Source organism: Bacillus rossius, chromosome 2, assembly GCF_032445375.1.
Source record: "Bacillus rossius redtenbacheri isolate Brsri chromosome 2, Brsri_v3, whole genome shotgun sequence".
Taxonomy (NCBI): Eukaryota; Metazoa; Arthropoda; class Insecta; order Phasmatodea; family Bacillidae; genus Bacillus; species Bacillus rossius.
In genome coordinates, this window is record NC_086331.1 from 13,353,103 (window position 1) to 13,374,491 (window position 21,389).

General features: G+C 35.6%; 1 protein-coding gene across 1 annotated transcript in view; it reads left to right on the forward strand.

The window, feature by feature from the left end:
• LOC134529113 (protein MON2 homolog) overlaps positions 1–21,389 on the forward strand; it is a 102,764-nt gene that overhangs the window by 55,467 nt on the left and 25,908 nt on the right. The window contains exons 15-18 of the mRNA XM_063362867.1: positions 4,961–5,136; positions 6,598–6,760; positions 14,294–14,438; positions 17,683–17,804. Of these exons, the coding sequence (XP_063218937.1) occupies positions 4,961–5,136; positions 6,598–6,760; positions 14,294–14,438; positions 17,683–17,804 (606 nt within the window). The remainder of the gene's footprint in view (positions 1–4,960; positions 5,137–6,597; positions 6,761–14,293; positions 14,439–17,682; positions 17,805–21,389) is intronic.

Sequence of the window (21,389 nt, forward strand, 5' to 3'; positions counted from 1 at the left end):
GCTATGTGTTCACGTTTATTTTGGCGAGAGCTGTACTGTAAGCAGGCAGGCATACAAAATACGGCTAAAAATAGATACCACCCCTCTAGACTGGCCACGTGGCAGTGTCTAGACGAGCTCGGCGCCTCCACTATCGCACGAAAAGCCGTCTCAGCTGTCATGTTATCTTACCCGCCCGGCGGCTTGACGTCATACGTGACGTGACGCGACGCTTACCTCTCCCATCCCCTGCTAATTCTTCAAGGCTCATCCCTCCCAGAGCCACAAACCATGTAAAAACAACCCCCCCCCCCCCCCTTTTAACAGCTAACATTTCAACACATACCCTCCCTTGTTTCAACCTTCTGCGTGAGAAACTGTCAGCATTCTCCTCCCCTCCCATCACGCGTGCGACAAAAGCCAAGTTGTATAGTCTATTCTCGGTAAAATAAATATTTTTAAGGGCTTATACGACTGTCCTTCGCCGTTGATAAATACTTTATAAGTTTAAGTTATTATGATACAATTTGTTTATTAGTCACAGCAGTTTCTGCTGAAAAATCACTAATACCTCGAATTTTATTGAACAGAAAAATTTAGCAGGGCCGTAAATATATTTATTTTACTGCATAGTTACTTTTCCATCTGCATTCCGTGGGGTTTTTTTTTTTTTTTTTTTACGCTGTGAAGGGACGTAGAAAAGATAATTGCTTGAGCTGTCAAAATAAACATCGCTGACGGCAAGGGCGGGAGCGTATCCTGTCGGTCTGTCGCTGTGATTATCTACTCCAAAAACATGTCACAGCATTTCAGGATAGCATTGTTCACACTAAGTTTCTTCTCATTTGTGCGCCGGGGTTTGTTCAAGTGGTAACCCCGTGTTCCTCCACTCCATTATGCCAATACCGTATTTATTGAATGCAAGCAAACTCAAACTTTTGCACTCTACGAAAAATAAAAATAATATGAAGCCGAATTCTAAACTACCGTGCACACTTGGCCGGATATGAGAACGTGTTTATTGTATTTTGCGAAAAGTGTATAAAATATATCAAAGCAAAAGAATAACCTAATATCTTGTATTTATCCAAGTTGCGTCGTATATGGTAAAATGTAAAGGTCCAGGTTAGCCAACATAGCTTCTACTAACTTCTCATGTAAGTGAATGCTTCCTTACCGAAGATCATACATTTCCCAGACTGTGAGAAGTTTTGTTTTGTGTAAAGCTAAACACATAGGTTAGCGGCTAATGAATTTATCTTACCGTAGTTGTTTATTTTGTGTAACTTCGTAAATAGCAAGAGAATAAGCAAATAATGATTTTGCAGGTATACAAAATTAGTCTGCGCAGCAAGACTGGGAGTGTGCGGGCATGCGTGACTATCATGCAGCCAGCATCTGTTGTTGACGTCACTAGCCGCGACAGCATTCCCAACGTAGTGACATTCCACTGCTGATATTTATTCGCGCGCCAAGTTTGATTGTTTTCGTAACAGCCTGTATGTAGTATGTTGCAACATATTTCTGTCTAGAGTTTGAAAATGCCGAATAATACTTTGAGTGCTCGAGACCGAGCATATCAGTATCAGAAACATGGGTTTTATTGTACTGACAATAGGACAGTGATGTGCAAATTTTGCAACTGTAAAGTTTCATGGGAAAGAAAAGATTCCATTGACAAACACCTAAAGTCGGCTAAGCATGTGGCATCGGCAGCCGAAAAAAAGAAAATTTGTAGTTGCAAACATCTATAGCAACGTGTCTGTTTTGTGTAACTGTTTTGGATTTAATTGGCTGTTATTATGCATATTAGTCTATTCCTAGTATACGTGGATTGTTTATTAAATATGTAAACTATTATATTCAATAACTGCACTATTTAGTCAACATTTAAAATACCGGTAAAATTTCCATTGCATAACGAAAATACCGACTTTAAACCACCGCTTTTCTAATTTGAAAGTACCGCTTTTTGCATACTGAAAACACCGAAATTTTCCAGGCCCTAACTATTGCAAAAACTTTCAGTGAATCAGTTAGGTATTTCCATAAACTGACACCAGCAGCACACTGTATATACACTATCAATATTGGAAAATTATACTTCCTTAATTTTTTTAAATGAACAAAACAAAATAAACTTCAAATTTGTATGTTTTAAGCAAGTAATTACGTATGTATTATTCAAAATTTAAAAGGTACATACTCACCACATGTTATAAGATGCACACTTAGTTCTTATTTATAATGCAGAGAAATTATAAGATGAGTTTTTATGCAGCAAAATATTTTTGGTGTTGGTAATCACAAGTTTGTTATTATTAATACAATGTACAATAAGAAATACACTTATTTAAATCAAATAAAAGGGGGAAATAATGTACAAATGAACTGTAATTAACACAAGTCTCACATCCTCCTTGACACTTATTTTTTAGTGAAGAAGTCTTGTATTTTTGTTTGCTTGGTATCAGAACTTCTTTTAAGACTGAACAGCAAGGTTTGCATCATTTAAATTCTGTCTTCTTCCAAATCTCCGAGCTTCTGCGCATAGCAAAATGCCTTCACTTTGTCGAAAGCAGCTAGTGCTTCCGAGAATGAGGGTACCTCTTCTCCATCATCTTCATTTGCTTCTTCTTCACTTTCTTCCTTTTGTCCTTGAGCATCGCTACACAACATCTCAATGCTCACCTCACCACACGTAGCAAGATCATCGTCCAGACTGCAGTAGGTTTCGAAGCCAACATCTTCACCCAGCTTTTCCCAATCTTTTTCGAACTCCTTGTCACTCTCCGTCACAATTTCATCAACTGGTGAAATTACCTTTCCAACGCCACATTTCTGGAAGCAGTGGGAAATTGTTGTCGCTGTTATGTTTTTCCACGAAACTGACAAATAGTGGATGGCCTGGAACACATTGATTTTCAATGGTTTACCTGACTTCTCCTCTCTGGCATCTAGCAGACCCACTGCCTTCCGCACAAGCATTTTTCTGTATTGTTGCTTGAAGCACTTTATTACTCCTGCATCCAATGGCTGCAACACACTAGTGCAGTTTGCAGGGTAGAAGACTACTCGCACATTTCGTAAAAAAGACATGTCCTTCAGGTGAGCTACGCAGTTGTCCACAAACAGAATGATTTTGCGACAGTAAGTGCCCTTGCTGGAGTCTAGTTCACACAAAAATGATCTAAAAATATCAGCAGTTACCCATGCCTTTTTATTGGCGTGGGATGTAACTGGCAGTGTTTTAACATTTTTAAAACACCTTGGCTTTGCTGATTTTCCCACTACAATGGGTTTCCTTTTGTCACTTCCATCACTATTTGCACATAACAACACAGTTATTCTTTCTTTCGATTGCTTTCCTCCATGGCAAGATTCACCTTTTAATGAAAGGGTTTTGTTGGGGAGACAGTTGAAGAACAGCCCTGTCTCATCAGCATTGTAGATGTCCCTTGGAGAATATCCATCTAATAACTGTGGAAGTTGTTCCAGCCACTGCTCAGTAGTATCTTTATTTACTACAGCACTTTCTCCAGACAATTGTTTGTAGGCAAGCCCATGTCGTTCCTTGAATCTACAAATCCACCCATTGGAAGCTGTGAAGTTTTCAACTCCAAGTCGTAAAGCTATTTGAAGAGCTTTTTCTTTGATCAGTGTGCCATCCACTGGGATGTTTGATGCCCGAACTTGCTGGAACCAAGAAAACAAAACTTTCTCAAGCTCACTGTATTTCGACTGTCTTGTCATTTTCCGTTTTTTTGAAGACTGGCCGAACTGACTTGCTTGTTTCCGAATCTCATTTCTTCTAGCGAAGATAGAATTAAGAGTCAATGGAGGAATACCATAGCGCTTTGCCAAATCAACACGTTTTTCGCCTGGATTTTTTTCAACTGCATTTATAATTTCTAAACGCTCTTTAATGGTTTTAACCTCTTTTGTAGGCCGATACATATCAATGAACCTTTACAAATTTCACACGTGCCTTAGAGTTAAATGCGTAAAGCTAATTTACCGTAAACAAAGAAAATCTCGCGCATATACGGCCGGCCACGGAAACGCTAGGATAAACAATTTCGTCTATGTTTCTCGCAGGATTTCACTGTCGCTAAATAGAAACGTGTTTACGTTGGGCTAGTATGTACAGTATATCGACCACGGTTATATTGTTGTATCGATTATCGCACAAAGCAAGAACTATCGTGCGAGCGTTAGCTTTCGTCTGTTGTTTTATCGAAGTTGGTGAACCTGTTAGCAACAGCGTCATGCTCACTTTATTCGTTTTCTTTTAGTAATGGCCGCCATATGTAAATATTGGTATTGCGTGTCGTGTAGAAACGCGTAAACTGGAATATTTCTCGGGAATTTGAATGTGAAATCGGTAAAAAGCCTGTAAAGTTCAACCCGTTAAACCGGGTTAAAAAATATTCGTAAACGATGGAAACGGGATTTTTTTAACATTGTTCTTGCGGGATTTTTTCAGGACCACGGACATTGAACAATAAAACCGGGAAATTCTACAATGCGGGAACGAATAAACGAGGTTTCACTGTATTTTCTGTGTAGGTTGGTTATCCTGTAACTAAATATTCTTTTTACATTTTTTTCAATGTAAATTTAATATTTGCTAGTGCATGATGTATTCAAGTTACCTAACTAGTTAACTTAGAAGTGCAAGTATATAAAATATACCAAAAATACTTTTTAAGACAAATAACATAGCCTGTATTGAAACGCAAATTGTAGGGTTTTTAGTGGCTCATAATTGCATACAAATGTTATTTAGGGGATGATTAAAATCAATGTGCATTCATATCAGTACACGTATTACCATGTGATTGGGAAAATTACTATGTTACTGTGTTGTTGAAATCTGCAACATCCCTTACTTTTTTTTTAGGTTTACATTGAATTTCATGTTAGTGCATTAGTTAAGATTAAAATTCTCTAATATAATTAAATGGCTGTTTTATTTCAGAAACTTCAGACCTTGTTGTTGGGACCTCTTTCGGAGCTGTCACTGGTCCGTCATGGTGATGTGCGACAGAGACAGCTCGAATGTGTATTACAGGTGTTACACAGCTCAGGCGAGATACTGTCTCATGGCTGGCCATTGGTTCTGGGCATCATCGGTGCTGTATCTGATCATCACAGGTATCACGTTATTTTGTTTAAATTTTTGCAACACAGTAAATTGGTCACACATTATGGTTGTTAGTGTGAAATTTGTGGGTATTATGCCCACATACTTCTTTCAAATACTTCGTTACTCACTCAAAATACATAATAGTTGGAATCGCCTGGCGTTATCTCGCAGTCTATTGCAAGAGGCAATCGCAAAAAGTAGCGTAACTCTATAGACTAACACTCCAGCCCACACATACAACACACACTAGTGGCCAGGCTGCAAACAGACGGTGCCGACACATCTCAGCGTGGCAGCAGATGAAAGCAGACTGGGTAAGTGAAGGCACTCAGGAGCCGAGGTAGTGCACTAGCGATAGTGTTGCGGCCAATCGAAAGAGAACAGTTGCAAAAATACAATATAAAATTACATTTAACACAACGATGATAAAAAAAACATTTATAAGAATATATGAACAATAGATCGTTTATAAAACAAATAAAAATTCACAATATAAGTAGGGAATTAAGTGGTGGTGTCTGAAAGTTAAGTTACTGTCACTACTGTTATTATTAATTAAAACTTACTTTGAAAACATTTTCAAAATTCACATAAAAACAATTGTATTAAAAATGCTGCCAACCCTCTGGGATTACAGAAGCACTGTGCATATGTGGCACGACATCGAGCTTATGGGCAGAGTGTGAACAATGTCGGTGTGTTTTATCAATAGTTTTTTTTTTTAATTTTGTGGTATATGCTAAACCTGAAGCTTATTGTAAAGTAAAGCTGGACTCAAAATGATCTGTCGTGTCCGTCTATCACCTGTTCATCTGTCATTCGTCCATCCGCCATCCGTTCATCCGTCAACAAACCAAGCAGTTCACAAAATGATTCACACTTCCATCATAAGTCTTTTTCTACTTGGATGTAGGCAACTAACTATTAAAGTTTAAATTTTTTTAGAAAAAAAAATATCTTTTAAAGTTATACCAGTTTGACAGTTATGTACACTAAGCATGTATAAATGATCAAACAAACTCTAAAATATTTATTTAAATATATTTTCGAGTTAGCCTGCATTGTTAATCACCCTTGCATCACTGACAATTTTTGATTAAAATATCAAACTTAAAACATGTTCATAGGAAAGTTAAAAAAATAATATGGAATCAGCTTAAATAAATGAAAAACAAACTAAAAAAAACCTTTTGAAGCAAAGGCAATGCCTTTCAGACATTTTTGACGTTATGATTTCATCCGTCCGTCGGTCAAAAGTGAAAGCTTGACAAGGTTTTTACAAACGGACAGATGAATTTATTTGGGCCATCTTATTGGCTGTGTGCTACGTGACTGACGGACGGGTGAATGAATGGATGAGACAAATCATTGAGAGTCCAGCGTAAATGGAATTTTTTATGCTATAAATGTGACTCATAATATATTGGTGATTTGAATTACTTTTTAAAATTATTGTGTGTGTTTTTCAGTGAGAATCTGATACGTGTGGCATTCCAGTGTTTACAACTGGTAGTGACAGACTTTCTACCAGTAATGCCTTGGCGATGCCTGCCACTATGTGTGGATACTGCTGCTAAGTTTGGATCTCAAGCCCAAGAACTGAACATTTCTCTAACTGCTGTTGGTTTGATGGTAGGTAACAATGTTTATTTAGTTCAAATAATTGTATTATTCACCTTAATGTTTAATGTATTGACATCCATTAAAAAAAATTCCTTTCTTCTGTTTTATCTTACTCAACTTCTTTTACAAAAATGAAAAAGTTTTAAAAATTTAAACTGATTTTGTGTTCTATCAGTAGATTATTTTGCTATACATCTGATAAAAAACAAGATTGGGGTTGTGATGCTTAACATTTAGAGTATAAAATTATTTATTTTCTTATTTATTAATGTATGTAATATTGGTAGGCGTGTGTAAATGTTACTTTTCATTGTGAACCAAAGTCGAAGCAAATAATTCACTATTAAGGGCCTCGCCTACCTGAGCACACATGATGGTGTTCAGAGCTTCATAAAATTTCACACAATTTAAAAATGGCTTAAGGTAGCTGAGTGGGGTCTGTTTATGAATGAGTAGTTTTGTTTCTGTATTTAGTTTTTTAACTGTACTTTCATAAAAGAGAAAATTGCTAAAACAGGTGTTTTCAGAATAATTTTTAGGCCTGAAATATTTGGTACAGATTCTTGAAAGCACCCAAGGGACTTGATTACACCGTTATCTTCATTTCTCTGCCATCAAATGTTATGGTTACCACTCAAATCTCATAGTTACCCTATGCTTTGCACTCCAGTGTCGCTCCAAGGTCTCCAACGTTGGGAACAACTTTTTGACAAGATCTTTATAGATTAGTAGGGTTGGGTCCCGAGTATAACACCCTGCAGCCGTTCATCCTGGTGGACCCTCGTTTAGGAGAATTCGAGGGGAGACGTTTTCCCGTGATGAGTGTGTACTACAACATGGATTTTGGAAGCAATTCCTGCTGCCTATTTTTTATTTATTTATTGACGTGACAACGTCTAATAAATCCATGAACGCCGGCTGCACGCACGAAAAAGTGTCCCGTTACACACATTGTTCCATTACGCTGTGTCCCGTTACACACATGGTTCTGTTATGCTGTGTCCCGTTACGCTCATTGTACGCTTGCGCCGCATCTATCTCTCTTCCACTCGACTGTTTATAAAGTGAAGTGAAAAGTTAATGTAGTTTTCATTGCTTGTTACAACAACAATTTCGGCAATAAAGGTTAATTATTCTTGCATTTTAAAAATCTGATTACTAGTATAATTTCAAGTATTTATTCTTTTATTACTAAAATATAAATGATTCAATTTTATTCATAAAGTATGCAATCATTTCATCAATGTTTTGTTATGACGTCATGTTAAACTATCCTTCGTTAACCGACTTTACTGACAACCAATATTTTTTTTTTAAATTTCTTCCAAATAGCTTAAAACTTTATTTACATTCATATAATGCAGTTTATAATTAGTTATCAATTTTTTTTTTTCATTGAAAACTATATTGCTACTCAACTGCTTTTAATCCACTCCAAATTTTTTAATTTTTTCCCCATTAATATTGTTTGAAAATAATATTAAAAAACTACAATTAAATGACAGAAATCTTTACTTATCTGTATAGTACAATATTTAGTGAGATATTTATTCTTGGTCAAGGGGTTTTACAATTTTTTGGGTGATAATCATCGTAACAACATTTAAAATATAATGCTTTCTTGGACCATGGACAAAATATGAAAGCTACCTTACTACACTGGCATGTACTTTTTTATAAAATCTAAGGGAAGCATACTTTGTTTACATTTCTAAATATTGGTTTTGTGATCACATAATTTAGATCCGTGCCAAGCGTATCGTAACGTACAATTAAAAGCTGGTACACTCAAAATCCAGTGAACAATAGAATTAATTTTGATTCCATCTTCACGTTTTCACATTTTGCGTTTACTCTGTAATAAACTGGAAAAAATAAACTTCGCATTGCTGACTCAATGGGGTGCATTTTGGGGGAATCACTTTTGTGGTGCACTTAGCTTTTCCTTCTTCATTGACAAATACTTTGTCGTTCAATGTATTATCAACCTGACTACTCCATGAGTCTACGAGTAATAAAAAATCATTTTTCCTGACGTACGGTTTCATTACAAACTCCAAAAATTGTTGATATAATTCTTTTGTTAATCTCACCGATTTGGAGCAGGTGATGATGACATTCCGGTACTTAACCTCGAAATGTGCTGCTACTTTTGCAACCTTCAACACAAATTTATTACCATTTCTTGCATGCATAAGAAAACGTGCAATAACAGTTCTCCAGAAAATGTCAAAGTGTATTCCATTGTATACGAATGAGTGGTTTTGGCCAAATTTCCTTTCTGTACAAATACTGTCTTTGTTCCTTGGAATTCCAGTGAGTAATTTTATGTGGATTCATATGCACATCCGGTTTGGTCTGTGTTAATAATAAATCTTGGATTGTATCCTGCCATTATTAATGTTGTTTGTGGAATCGTTCTGCTGCTTCAGCAATTTATTCGAGCAATGCCACGTCAGTTTTACTAAAAAAATTTGTAATTTTCATGTGTTTGAAACTGTGCTTCTTTTTAAAAATTTTCGCCCATGTAATGCTGGGCACGAACAAAATTTTTCCAGTAAATACAGTAATGCTGAAGCCATCATCCATTGCTAAATCGTACGTGTTGTCATTTGTTCGCAGCAAACGCAAGTTTCCTTGAATCTTCGAAGGTTTTGGAGTCTATCAGGCACAGCTTGTTGAATTTTTTTTCCCCTTTGCTTAACATGTTCCTGCCTTTTATTTAAATATTATTTTATTTTTAAAGAAGAAAACCAACTTGCCTGAAGAGTTTTTAAATAATATTTTGTATGGGCTTCCACAAATGTGACTGCTTTGGCCTTGTATGATAACGTCGTGTATTCCATAGAAGGTGCCTGATAATCGGTAGGGTTGAAGGAGTCATTCAATTCTTCTTTGCCCATAATACACAGTAATGTATACAATTATTATATTGCTTGAAAATCACATTTGAATACCACCTGAATATTTTAGAAATTAATTAAAAACAAAAACATATAAATATAAACATGATTTATAATATCAACGTACCTTATCATATATGCCCTCTTCATCAGTTTCATCATTCAAAATTACATCTTCATCATTAACAATAACACACTCGTTCATCATATGAATCATTTCCTCAGTGATCCGGTCCCTCTACGCTATGGATTCTGTGATTATTGAATGAGCATTATCGGAAATGAATTTCTCTCTATGTATCGACATGCCATAATGTAAGGCATTTGTAAATGTTTACTTCGTTAGTTCATCAAATTTTTTCTTCCTTCTTCTTGGCTTCCGCTGTTCGATGGATTTGTTGGCGTCACACATTTCGAATATCAATATATATACAATAATTTACGAAGAATGAACGCAAAGGCGTAAAGTGTTTCAAAATTCACTAAACGAAAAATGACACTGACAGAACTTACTCATAATCAATTTTGACAAGTCTAACTACGGGTTTTATCCTTACCACTCAAGTGTCTCTCCCCTTAAACAAATACCCATCTCTTTTTTTTTCTTTGTGCCAAAGAGATAGAGTAAAACTTTGAAAACTCGGGAGTGTCAATTTGCCTGACCCGTTAATACCTGCCTTATTGTTCTGTTCCATTGTTTCCAATCCCGGAAGCCATTCACCATAATAAAAACTGTCTGGAATATATTGATGGTAATTTTTAAATATGTATTACAGTGTTAATAATGCTGATGAAAATTCAAACGAAAAAGGGATTGTAAGGAATTAAACGTGGTTGAGCAGTAATATAGTTTTCAATGAAAATAATTATAACTATTATTAAACTACATTATTCGAATGAAAATTAAAAAAAAAAAAAATAGGCAGCAGGAATCTCTTCTAAAATCGATGTAATCTTCTCATCACGGGAAACATCTCCCCTCGATTACTCCTGATTGAGGGCCCACCAGGATGAATGGCTTCAGCGTGTTATATTCGGGACTCAACCCTACAAGTCTATGTCTTGTAAAAATAGTCGAACCCAACGGTAATACCATGCTAGAAGCACCAGTGAGCATTGCACTTATTATCACCCCTCACTAACACAAATACACCCCTGACTAGGCAGGCCACTTAATGCATAGTTCAAGATCTTTGAATAGTTGCTTTTGTATCAATTTCATATATTTATATAGTTATAATGCTTATAATATTTGTAAAAGTGTTGTCTGTATGAAGAATCACTGAAAAAAGTGCTAATTGTGGGAAATGTCTCTGTTGTATATTATTGTTAGCCTCTACCTTGTTTAGATAAAACAATTGTTTCATTTTGAAAAGAATACCATGTGTTTTTAAAAAAAATTCAAAATTTAAAAAAATTATAAACAGCTTAAATTTCCTTATATATGGTAGGTAGGGACTGTAAATGAAATTCCAACTAAACATACAAAAATAATTTTATTTTTCAGATTTTATTAGAGTCAAACGAAAGCTGCTATTACAAAAAATTAAAAGAAATTAAAACAATATTAATTAGAATTAATCATTGCGGTTCATTTTGTGGCAAATATTGTTTACAGAATAATAAAAATTTTAAATAAAAAAAAGTAAAATAATTTAACTGAAATATAAACAATTTTCACTACTAACTAAATATGTAGCCAAAAATTTAGCATGAAAACCAAAAATAAATTTTCAGATTAATATATTTATATGTATATAGCACATTAGATACAGAGAATTCAAGCAGATTTTGCATTTGCTTGATTTTTTTCGATACCTATTTTTACAGATATATGAATACTGATCTTAATCATACAAGTATGGAAAACAGGTTCTGGAAAGATATCCCAATTTATTAAATACAGTTTTAATTAACAATGTTTTCACACTATTAGTTACATTATAACAATTTAAATGTTTGTCCACAAATTAATAACATTTTCACAAATTCACTATTCACTCTTCCCCACTGAGGCTCGGCTCGAAAGTGGCACACTCCACTGTTTGCCTCTTACCACGCACCTTGGTACCAACACAGTGCTTCCCTTGTAATACAGATGTGTTTGAATGTTCATCGTATTTGTTTTAGAAACCTAATCCGGTTCTAGTTTTCTTGTCCTGAAAATGAGGGTATTGCCTTAGACCAGTGTCTTGCGGGATGGTGTATTCGATCTACCAGATCGAGATGCATAGCACTTGCAGATGTGCCAATATGTGGTCTTTCCTGTATATGTATGGTACTCCCCGTCTCAGGTACCCCATTTCCTGTGGCTTCTCGGTTATTAATGGTATCTGGTGGCGTATGGTGTCGTGTTATGTCCCCAGAGCAGATATCTTGAAGGCGTCGCTCCAATTCAGCCACTTGAGCCGTTTTACTGTCCCTGATTCACAGATTGTCCATGATCTGGTCTTCGTATTTGAAGCCCTTTGCTTGTCGCTCGCTGTGGCTAGCCACTAACACTCTGGCAGCTCATCCTCTCCATTTATACACCTCTCAGCCCTGCCCTGGAAAGGTCTAATATACCTTCAAAGTGTGCCTCATTGGAATCCCTGACTAAACTCCCGAAGCTGCGAGAACAATGGCATCCTAGTTAAGCCACTTGACGCAGACAGGTTTCTGGGAGAGAGAGGGAGATAGTGGTAGACAGGCGCCACTGCTAATCGGACCACAGAGGGATGGACGCTACCTGCTTGGTGTCCCTCCTTCAGGCTGGTGCGCCAGCTGGCTGGACAGACAGCCCATCGGTAGTTTCCTCGTAACACTCCCCCGTCCTGAACAGGTAACATCTCTTCCAGCATATTCCTTCAGTCGGTACAAATGTACCACCTTCGTTCATCTCCTCTTTTCTCTGTGGATGAAGTAGTCCACATCGTAACAGAATTAACTTCTTCGTTGTCCATAGCTGTTCTGGAATCGTGGGTCTCTGTTTACTTCAGCTCCAAAAATTTGCTGGGAATATTGAAGTTAGTAGTAGTCTTAGTCCTTGTAGATTGACAAAAAAAAACAACACCTAAACATGTATTTTACAAATTGCTCGTTAGTAAGGTTCAGTGTGCTCCTCAATATGGATTGTTCTATTTAAAATAGTGTATCAATCAACAATGTCACCGACTTATATTGTTAATATTTTGCACAATTTATCAAATATTTAATATTCTTCTCATATAAATGAATCTAAAGTTTTAAAATTGAATATTATTAATTTTCCTTCTTATAATTTAACTAATCTTCAATTGATTTACTAGAAAAACTGGATTACGTCTGGAACATTTCAGTCAATATATAATTTGTTCTGTACACCAATTAATAATAATTCTTTTTGATAAACAAAATTTGAATGTCCTCATTTAAATATACAAGTTTGGTCTATGACCTCACATTTATGCATAGTGAAACCAGAATTTGTTTTTTACAATACAAATTATTCACTTTGCTTACAGTAGTTACAGTTTACATTAGTTTTTGAAAATAATAAAAATGTGTAAGTGGTCTTACAAATGAAGATCCTGGCTTTCACGGCCATTGTCTGGAGTTGGCTTGGCTGCTGGGTTTTAGCCGCTTCGAAGGCGAAGATATCACTGACGTTTCAGTTGATGTTGCAGTCGCCATCATCAGGGAGCAGTTACCTACTGAGGTTATTGCAAGTTCTCCTGCCTTTTAATACTTTTGCCTGAGAGGGGAGTGTTTCCTGATTGGCTGCAGCAATAACCGCAGTAGTAAACTGCTCCCTGATGATGGCGACTGCAGCATTGGCCAAAATGTCGGTGATATCTTCACCTTCGACGCGGCTACAACCCAGAAGCCAAGCAACTCTGGTCTTACAAATGTTTCTATACTTTCTTATTCTGCATCCTTTAATTTATTTATGCTAGTACTACGTTTCTCTTGAGTACACGAAGCTAATGTAAGTTTCTTTAAAACTGATATCTTAGAAAATACTTTAATATTACAAACAATTTTAATTTTATTGAAAATGGTTTGAATTATTATAAAATAAAGTAATATTTTAATTTATTTCATACCTATCTGTTGAATCTTTGGGGATCTTGCATATTATGGTGTCTTGTTTACGTGTTGAGTTTATGAGGCAGTCATGTGGATAGTTAAAGCCCAATTCCATAGGCATAGGCCATAATTTGTGATCATCTGTTGAGTGAATACACAAGTGTTGCAGGTGCCTTAAAGTTTTGGAAATTTCCCTGGTTTTGAGAAAATCTGTACCAAACAGCATGACGAAAGACAGTCTTTTCAAATATTTTTAATTTTGTTTCCATGGCCAACATAATATTATTATTTACTGAAGTTGCATACAATGATTTTTTTTTTACTTATAACAGACTTAAAATAACTTTTATGGTATAAGATACTATATGAAATTAATATCAAGTTACTGAAGGAAAGGACCTTGTTCCAAAGTGACTAAAACTTTTCAAGTTTAGGAATGTTCTATAAAAAACTTGTCCAAAAAGTAATCTGTATTTTGATTTCAGTCTGAGGAATTCCTTCCAATAATAGTTTGTATGCAAATGTGATATTTTTGGAGTAAGGTTCTTTTTCCATTACAGATATATTCTAAATGTTTGCAATATATTTTTAGTGGAACATATCAGACCACTTCTACCAAAATCAAGAGAAACTGTCACAGTCGTTATCTGGGGATGCAACAGTATTCCCTGATTTCCCAGGGATGCCCAACATGCCTCCGTTTGATAAACTTTGGATGTGCCTGTATGCTAGATTAGGTATGTTCTGACCATATAAATGTAAATTTATAGTTTAAAAATGGTTTTCTGGTAAATGGGTCATCAAGTCATTTTATTTATTTTGCTCTTTCATACTACTGAATATAATTTATATAATTAATGAGAGTTGAACGAGTTGGATTAAAGATAATATTGTTTTTTTTTTATATTTGAAATTTGAAGTGATGTTTTTATATTTATTTCTAACTTGTCATTTACATGCTAAACCTTTTTTTATGTTAAAGATTTCTATGGTGCATGTTTAGTGCATAGTTTATAAATATGTTGTTTTAGTCTGGTAGTTTTTTTTGTTAACAAATACCCAAAGTCTGAAATCTATGTTCATAATTGGTGGAGGAGATAAATTATATCAATGGTTTTGGCTAAAATGAAATTAATAGAGATATTAAAACTTAATTACTTACTATTACTTGCAGTGACTAGTCCATTTCAGTTTGTATTTCCATTATTCATGTAAGTACTTGATTCAAGTATGTACTTGATTTGTGTCAGTTACGAGGGTTATTTTTTTTTCAACCTCCGATCGGCTGTAATAAAAAAACCGGAATGAATTGGGAAATTATTTTAATGTCAAAAGAAACATACATCTTTACTCTATTTTTACACATAATCACCGTGCAGATTGAGGCATTTGTCGTACCGATGCACCAGCTTTCCAATACCCTCTGCATAAAATGATGCCTCCTGCCTATTCAGCCACGTTTTAACAGTGCCCTGCAGTGTGATTACAGTTTCATTTCTCCATGGCATGCCCATTAATCGATACCCTAATCGCTCGTACACGAATCGACACGTCTCGTAGTGTTTACCCCTTTCCACCAACCATGTGGAGCGGCCAACTCACACCTCAGTTGAAGCTTGGTTATGGGAATGTCAACATGGCTGCAACGATAAACTGTACGGCGAAATGCGAGCTGCGTGGAGTCATCCGTTTCTTACAGGCAGAAGGGCACACTGCAGCAGAAATCCATCACCGAATGAGTTGTGTACGGTGAAAACTTTATGAGCGATGGCGTTGTGCGAGAGTGGTGTCGGAAATTCCGCGAAGGCCGTATTGATGTTCATGATGAAGGTGGCCAAGGAAGGAAGTCGGTAGCAACAGATGAAACAGTTCAGAGAGTTGATGCAGTTGTTCGTGAGAGACGTCGATTCACGATTTCAGAACTGTCTGAACAATTTCCGCACATTTCAAGGTCAGCCCTATACGCCATTTTTACAGACAATCTTGGATACAGGAAAATCTGTGCCCGATGGGTACCCAAGATGTTGACTGACATCAACAAGGAGCGGCGAATGGCATCAACCTTGTCGTTTTTGCTGCGCTATGCAGACGATGGTGAACACTTTTTGACTCAAATTGTGACAGGTGATGAAACATGGATTCATTTTGATAATGAAGAAACAAAACTTCAATCACAACAGTGGATGCACACCTATTCTCCAAACAAGCCGAAAAAGTTCAAACGGACATTCAGCACCAAGAAACAGATGGCTACAGTGTTCTGAGATCACCAAGGTGTGCTACTGGTTGATTTCATGGAGCCAGGGACAACAATCAATGCTGCTGCATACTGCGCGACACTACGACGGCTAAGACAGTCGATACGCAACACGCGGAGAGGAATGCTGACATCTGGTGTTGTCTTGCTTCATGACAACGCCCGACCGCATAGTGCCGCCGTAACACAACAACTCCTTGCAAGATTTCGATGGGAAGTGTTTGATCACCCTCCTTACAGTCCGGATTTGGCACCGAGTGACTATCACCTTTTCCCCACGTTGAAAAAGTGGCTTGGAGGACGACGCTTCAATTCAATGATGAACTGCAGAGCACTGTTAAAACGTGGCTGAATAGGCAGGAGGCATCATTTTATGCAGAGGGTATTGGAAAGCTGGTGCATCGGTACGACAAATGCCTCAATCTGCACGGTGATTATGTGGAAAAATAGAGTAAAGATGTACGTTTCTTTTGACATTAAAATAATTTTCCAATTCATTCCCGTTTTTTATTACAGCCTATCGGAGGTTGAAAAAAAAATAACCCTCGTACTTTCCTGGGAGTATGCTTGTGTGTGTGTTTGTGTGTGTGTGTGGTTGTGTGTGTTGTGTGTGTGGTTGTGTGTGTGTTGTGTGTGTGTTGTGTGTGTGTTTGTTGTGTGTGTGTGGTTGTGTGTGTTGTGTGTGTGTTTGTTTGTGTGTGTTTCTTTGTGTGTGTGTGGTTGTGTGTGTGTGGTTGTGTGTGTGTGGTTGTGTGTGTGTGGTTGTGTGTGTGTGGTTGTGTGTGTGTGGTTGTGTGTTTGTTTGTTTGTGTTTGTGTTTGTTTGTGTGTGTGTTTATTTGTGTGTGTTTGTTTATATATAATGTCATTCTGCACAGTCTAGAGGTGCAAGTATGTAGATTTTGAAATTTATATTTATTTTGGAACATTCTGGAAACTTTTGGAACATTCTAGAAACTTTTGGAACCTTTTATAAACTTTTGAAACATTTAGAAAAATTAATGTACAAAACATTCTATTCACTCTCTAATATTTGTTTTTCAAGGAACCAGCACGAAAAATAATACTTTCAGACAAATAATAAATGTGGACTTTGCTTTAGGGACGATCTAATTTCAAAACTTGATTTGAATATACTCTTTAAGAGAATTAAAAATGACAGAGTTAAATTATTTGATAGTTTTTAATTTTTATTTGCTAGTATGAATATAATATCTTGTGAATGTACATTTTTTCTCTTCAATAGAATGAAATCAGGGTTGAAGCAAGAAGCATGAAACATTTTGCAAAACCGATTCATTATCCTGCAGAGTATTTTTCCACATTAAACCAACATGAATAGCCCCAGTTGTGGTGTGCATGGTAGAGAACATATGTGGCCACTGTGCTTATGTGTTGATATAGTGTGAGAAAACACTGAGGTACCAAAGAGTGTTGCTACACATTCAGCATACTGTTTCGACCCTCCACTGTGTTGTCCAACATTGCTTATTGAACATAATTTTTTTTTATTTTCCTTTGGGAACTTACATTTTAAACATTATGTTAATAGTAAAATATTCAAGAAAATGCCTAAACATTGTGAGTTTAATTTTGATGTTTTAAGGTGTTCTGAATTTCAAAATTAGCAAAAATTTTAATTATTAATTAACATTTAAAATATTTTAAAAGTCGCCGAACACACTGAACAAGTCATCAAAAATTTTTGTAATGTTATTCTTGTAGGAGACCTGTGTGTAGATACAAGGCCAGCCGTTAGAAAGTCTGCTGGACAAACTCTTTTTTCGACGATATCTGCTCATGGCAGCCTTCTTCATCAGCCAACGTGGCAAGCTGTTCTGTGGCAGGTTAGTGGGCTATGCTATAATTTTGTAAGTTTTACATAGTAGTTATGCTAATCTAGTCGATATTTATGACAAAACGTGGGGTAATTTTTTTCTGTAATGCTGAGAATATTTTTACTTAAAAAAACCTATATATAACCTATCCTTTGCAATATTTGAGACTATTGATAACCAATTTCTGCTACCACTACAGTTACAGACAAAGTTATGTATCTGCTCATATACGTGTAAATGTTTACATATTTGTACGTCATACACCTACTTTCATATTGGGAAAATAAGTAATGTGTTGTGAACAGCAAGAAAACAGTTAGTGGCTTTGAGCTGATGTGAAAAAAATATAAAATAAATCAATAATAATACTATTGAATTGAGTCCAGACACAATTATTTTTAGTAGAGTCATTAATAATTGAGTCAAGCTCAAGTAGTTGCTAAAGTTTTTCTTTGAGGTGTTATAAAATGAAGAGCATTAGATTGGATTATGTTAATGTTGCTAAGGATCAAAAGAAATAATGTTTATAAAAATTTTGTAGGTATATTTTTTATTCATTGTATAATTTATTTGGCTTATGATATTAAATAATTTGAGTGAGATTAAAAAAAAGACAATAAAAATAATTATAATAAAGAATAAAGGTGTAAACACAGTAAACAAGGTACCTAGTTTCAAAGTATTGCCTTCATACCCCCTTAGCAAATTATGATTTTCAAACATTTAGAACAAAAATATTGTAATATTATCTTGTAGGTTTGTAATGTTTCACTATTGAAATAATCCATTATACAGCTTTTTTAAAGCCATTCGGTGGGCCTGTTATAAAACCTGCGCACAAACTACATATAAAATTACTGAAATGAAAAGTGTAAACAACTTGGAGAAAGGTTCAGCCAGTATTATTTTTCCTTTTTCTTTAGACATTTTCAGGTTAGCTTCAATTTTTGACGTGTTAGCATCTTAGCTCTTGGTTTACGGCATTTGGAACGAAAATGTGACAAAAAGATGGCAGACCCACGTGTAGCAACATAAACCCATTTATAGTCACTTTCTTAAACATTAGGGTACATAACAAATATATTGGTGTGCCAAATGAAACTTTATGATAGTGAAATTACTTTGGAATATATTTGGTAAACTAAAATAGTCATATTAAAAAAAGTAATCTGAAGTTTTAAAATGCCTAAGCAATCTGGCATTACAATGCTTATATAGTGTGTGAATGAAACAAAAGAGTTTTCTCGGACATATACATTGGTGTCTGTAGAGGTTCTTTTGCCAGTTATCACATTATAATACATATTCTCCTTGCAATATGTCAATGGGCTCGGTTGAACAGGGGTAGAGCGTGCGATTATTAACCTCAAGGGATGTGGTTCAAATCTAATCACTGAAAACATTTTTTTTTTTTACTTTTTTAATAACACTATTTATAATGTTGAATCAGCTCAGTGAGTTTAAAATTTGTTTGTATGTGATAATTATTTAAAAACTGATTTCAATCTTTTCCGCAAAAACAATTATAGAAACATATACTTAGCGTGATAATATGTTTTTGTTAAAATGTCTCAGGTTAATATTTCAGTTAATGCCATAGAAGTATATCTTCAAAAGTGTACAAAAAATTTTAAGTATTAACTATTTAGTGAATTTTAAAAGATGGACAGTTTTGAAATAAAATTACTTATTCGAAAATCAGGTCCAAAGCTAGGGTTAAGGATTTTTTCAATTCTTTTTTGCTTTTATCGGGGCCGTTTCTAATAGTTTAAAATTTCCATTAGTTTCGTGCTGCCATCTTTGGGCGATGGTGGCAAGCACCATTTACGATTCAGGCAGTGAATTCTAATGGCGGGCACAAAAAGTGTGTTATTCGCGTGTAGAAATTTTGGTGTGTACTTGAAAAGTGAATATTTTATTGATCAGTTTATTTATAATTTTCAGCATTATTTTAAAGAACTCTACTTTAAATTTTGTGCCCTAGTTTCATATTATAAGTTTATTTGCAACATGAAAAACATGAGAACACATGAATTTTCTTTTTTACCAAGATTAGATGTTTACACATCACTGGCAAATGTGACAATATGACACACTTTCAAACATCATTCTTTTTTTTTTAAATTTAATTGGCATTAATCCAGGTGTACAATATATAATACCAGCTTCTAAAAACATAAATAAAGCCATCAAAGCTACAAAGATACTAGATACTTAGCTATGCACAGTGCTATTAGCAATAAATAAAGATTTTGCCTAACATCACTACACCAATCCCTCACTTAGCATGTCTTCAGATTGCGCAAATTCATTTAGCCCGATATTAATTTTACTGCCTCAGTCTTGAATAGCAAGTCTATAAATTACAGTTAGCACGAAATTGTCACAGGAGAAAAAAAAGTTGGGCATGGCGCCACGAAGTCTGCCTCAACTCTGTAAACAACGGATGTACCGTGGCATTCTGTTAGCTGTATGAGGGGGAAAGAGATGCACGCACAGGTTTGAATAGCTATCGGCTGTTGTACAAACATCAGCTGTGGCAATTTAAGTTGCAGGCTTGGAGTGTAAAGGACCAAATGTTTTTATGTCCGTGCGTGTACCATTGTGGCCCGGCCACAGACTGGACCGTGAACTCAGTCTAGCCAGTGGCAGGGAACTCGCACAAACGCAAGTAACGTCTGCCCATTCGTCTGCCAGTAACTGTACATGCGCAAGCACCTTTTGTTGGAATCATATTGGAATCATGGCTTCCAAGTGAGAGCATAATGCATCGTGTTCAAGTATCTGAGACAAAATTAGAAGTATTATGGCGTGCAGAATGTTATGAAGGCCACACGTAATGTTGGTCGCACTTTAGTTTTAAGCAAGTCAACTGTGCGCACAATCGTACGAAATAAGACCTATATCAAACATCTATTTAAGTCTGATGCTGTTGGTTGTACTAGCGGTAATATATTTGACATTAGATACCGGAACAGAAATGAAGAGATGATTCACATGGAAAAAGTTGTTGAATGAATGGTACAATGAAAAGAAATTACGGGCCTGACAGGATTGATGTGAACCAAGCGGTGATACACGAATAAGCACTTTAATTTTTGAAAAATTAAAATGTAAATATCCGGACAGTATTATCGGTTTCACTGCCACTGCGACGTGAGTTGAAGGTCATGCCAGGCGGGCAAGTCAACTAGCCGATTGACAATAACTATATCCCGTTATGATGTGTCGTATTTGTTATACAAAGTAAGTATTCAATGGTAGGCTTATAAACATAAATGGTGTGATATCTATCGTTGAGTGTTATTCGACGTATTTATTTTACGTAAAGAATATTTCCATACACATTTTGGAACACATTAAGTTAATTAGCCTTGCTATTTATGGAGACCAATGCTTCAGAATATGTGATTTTGGATAACACAAGCATTTTTAGGAATGCATTAGTCGTGCTAAGTGAGGGATTGGTGTACTCTGGATTGTTGTTGCAGTTTTAAAAAATACAATCTAGATACTGATTTTTTTCTTCAAAATTTGTTTGTTGTGTTACAAATCTATGACATCAAAGTGCATGTTATTAAAAAAAATTATGTC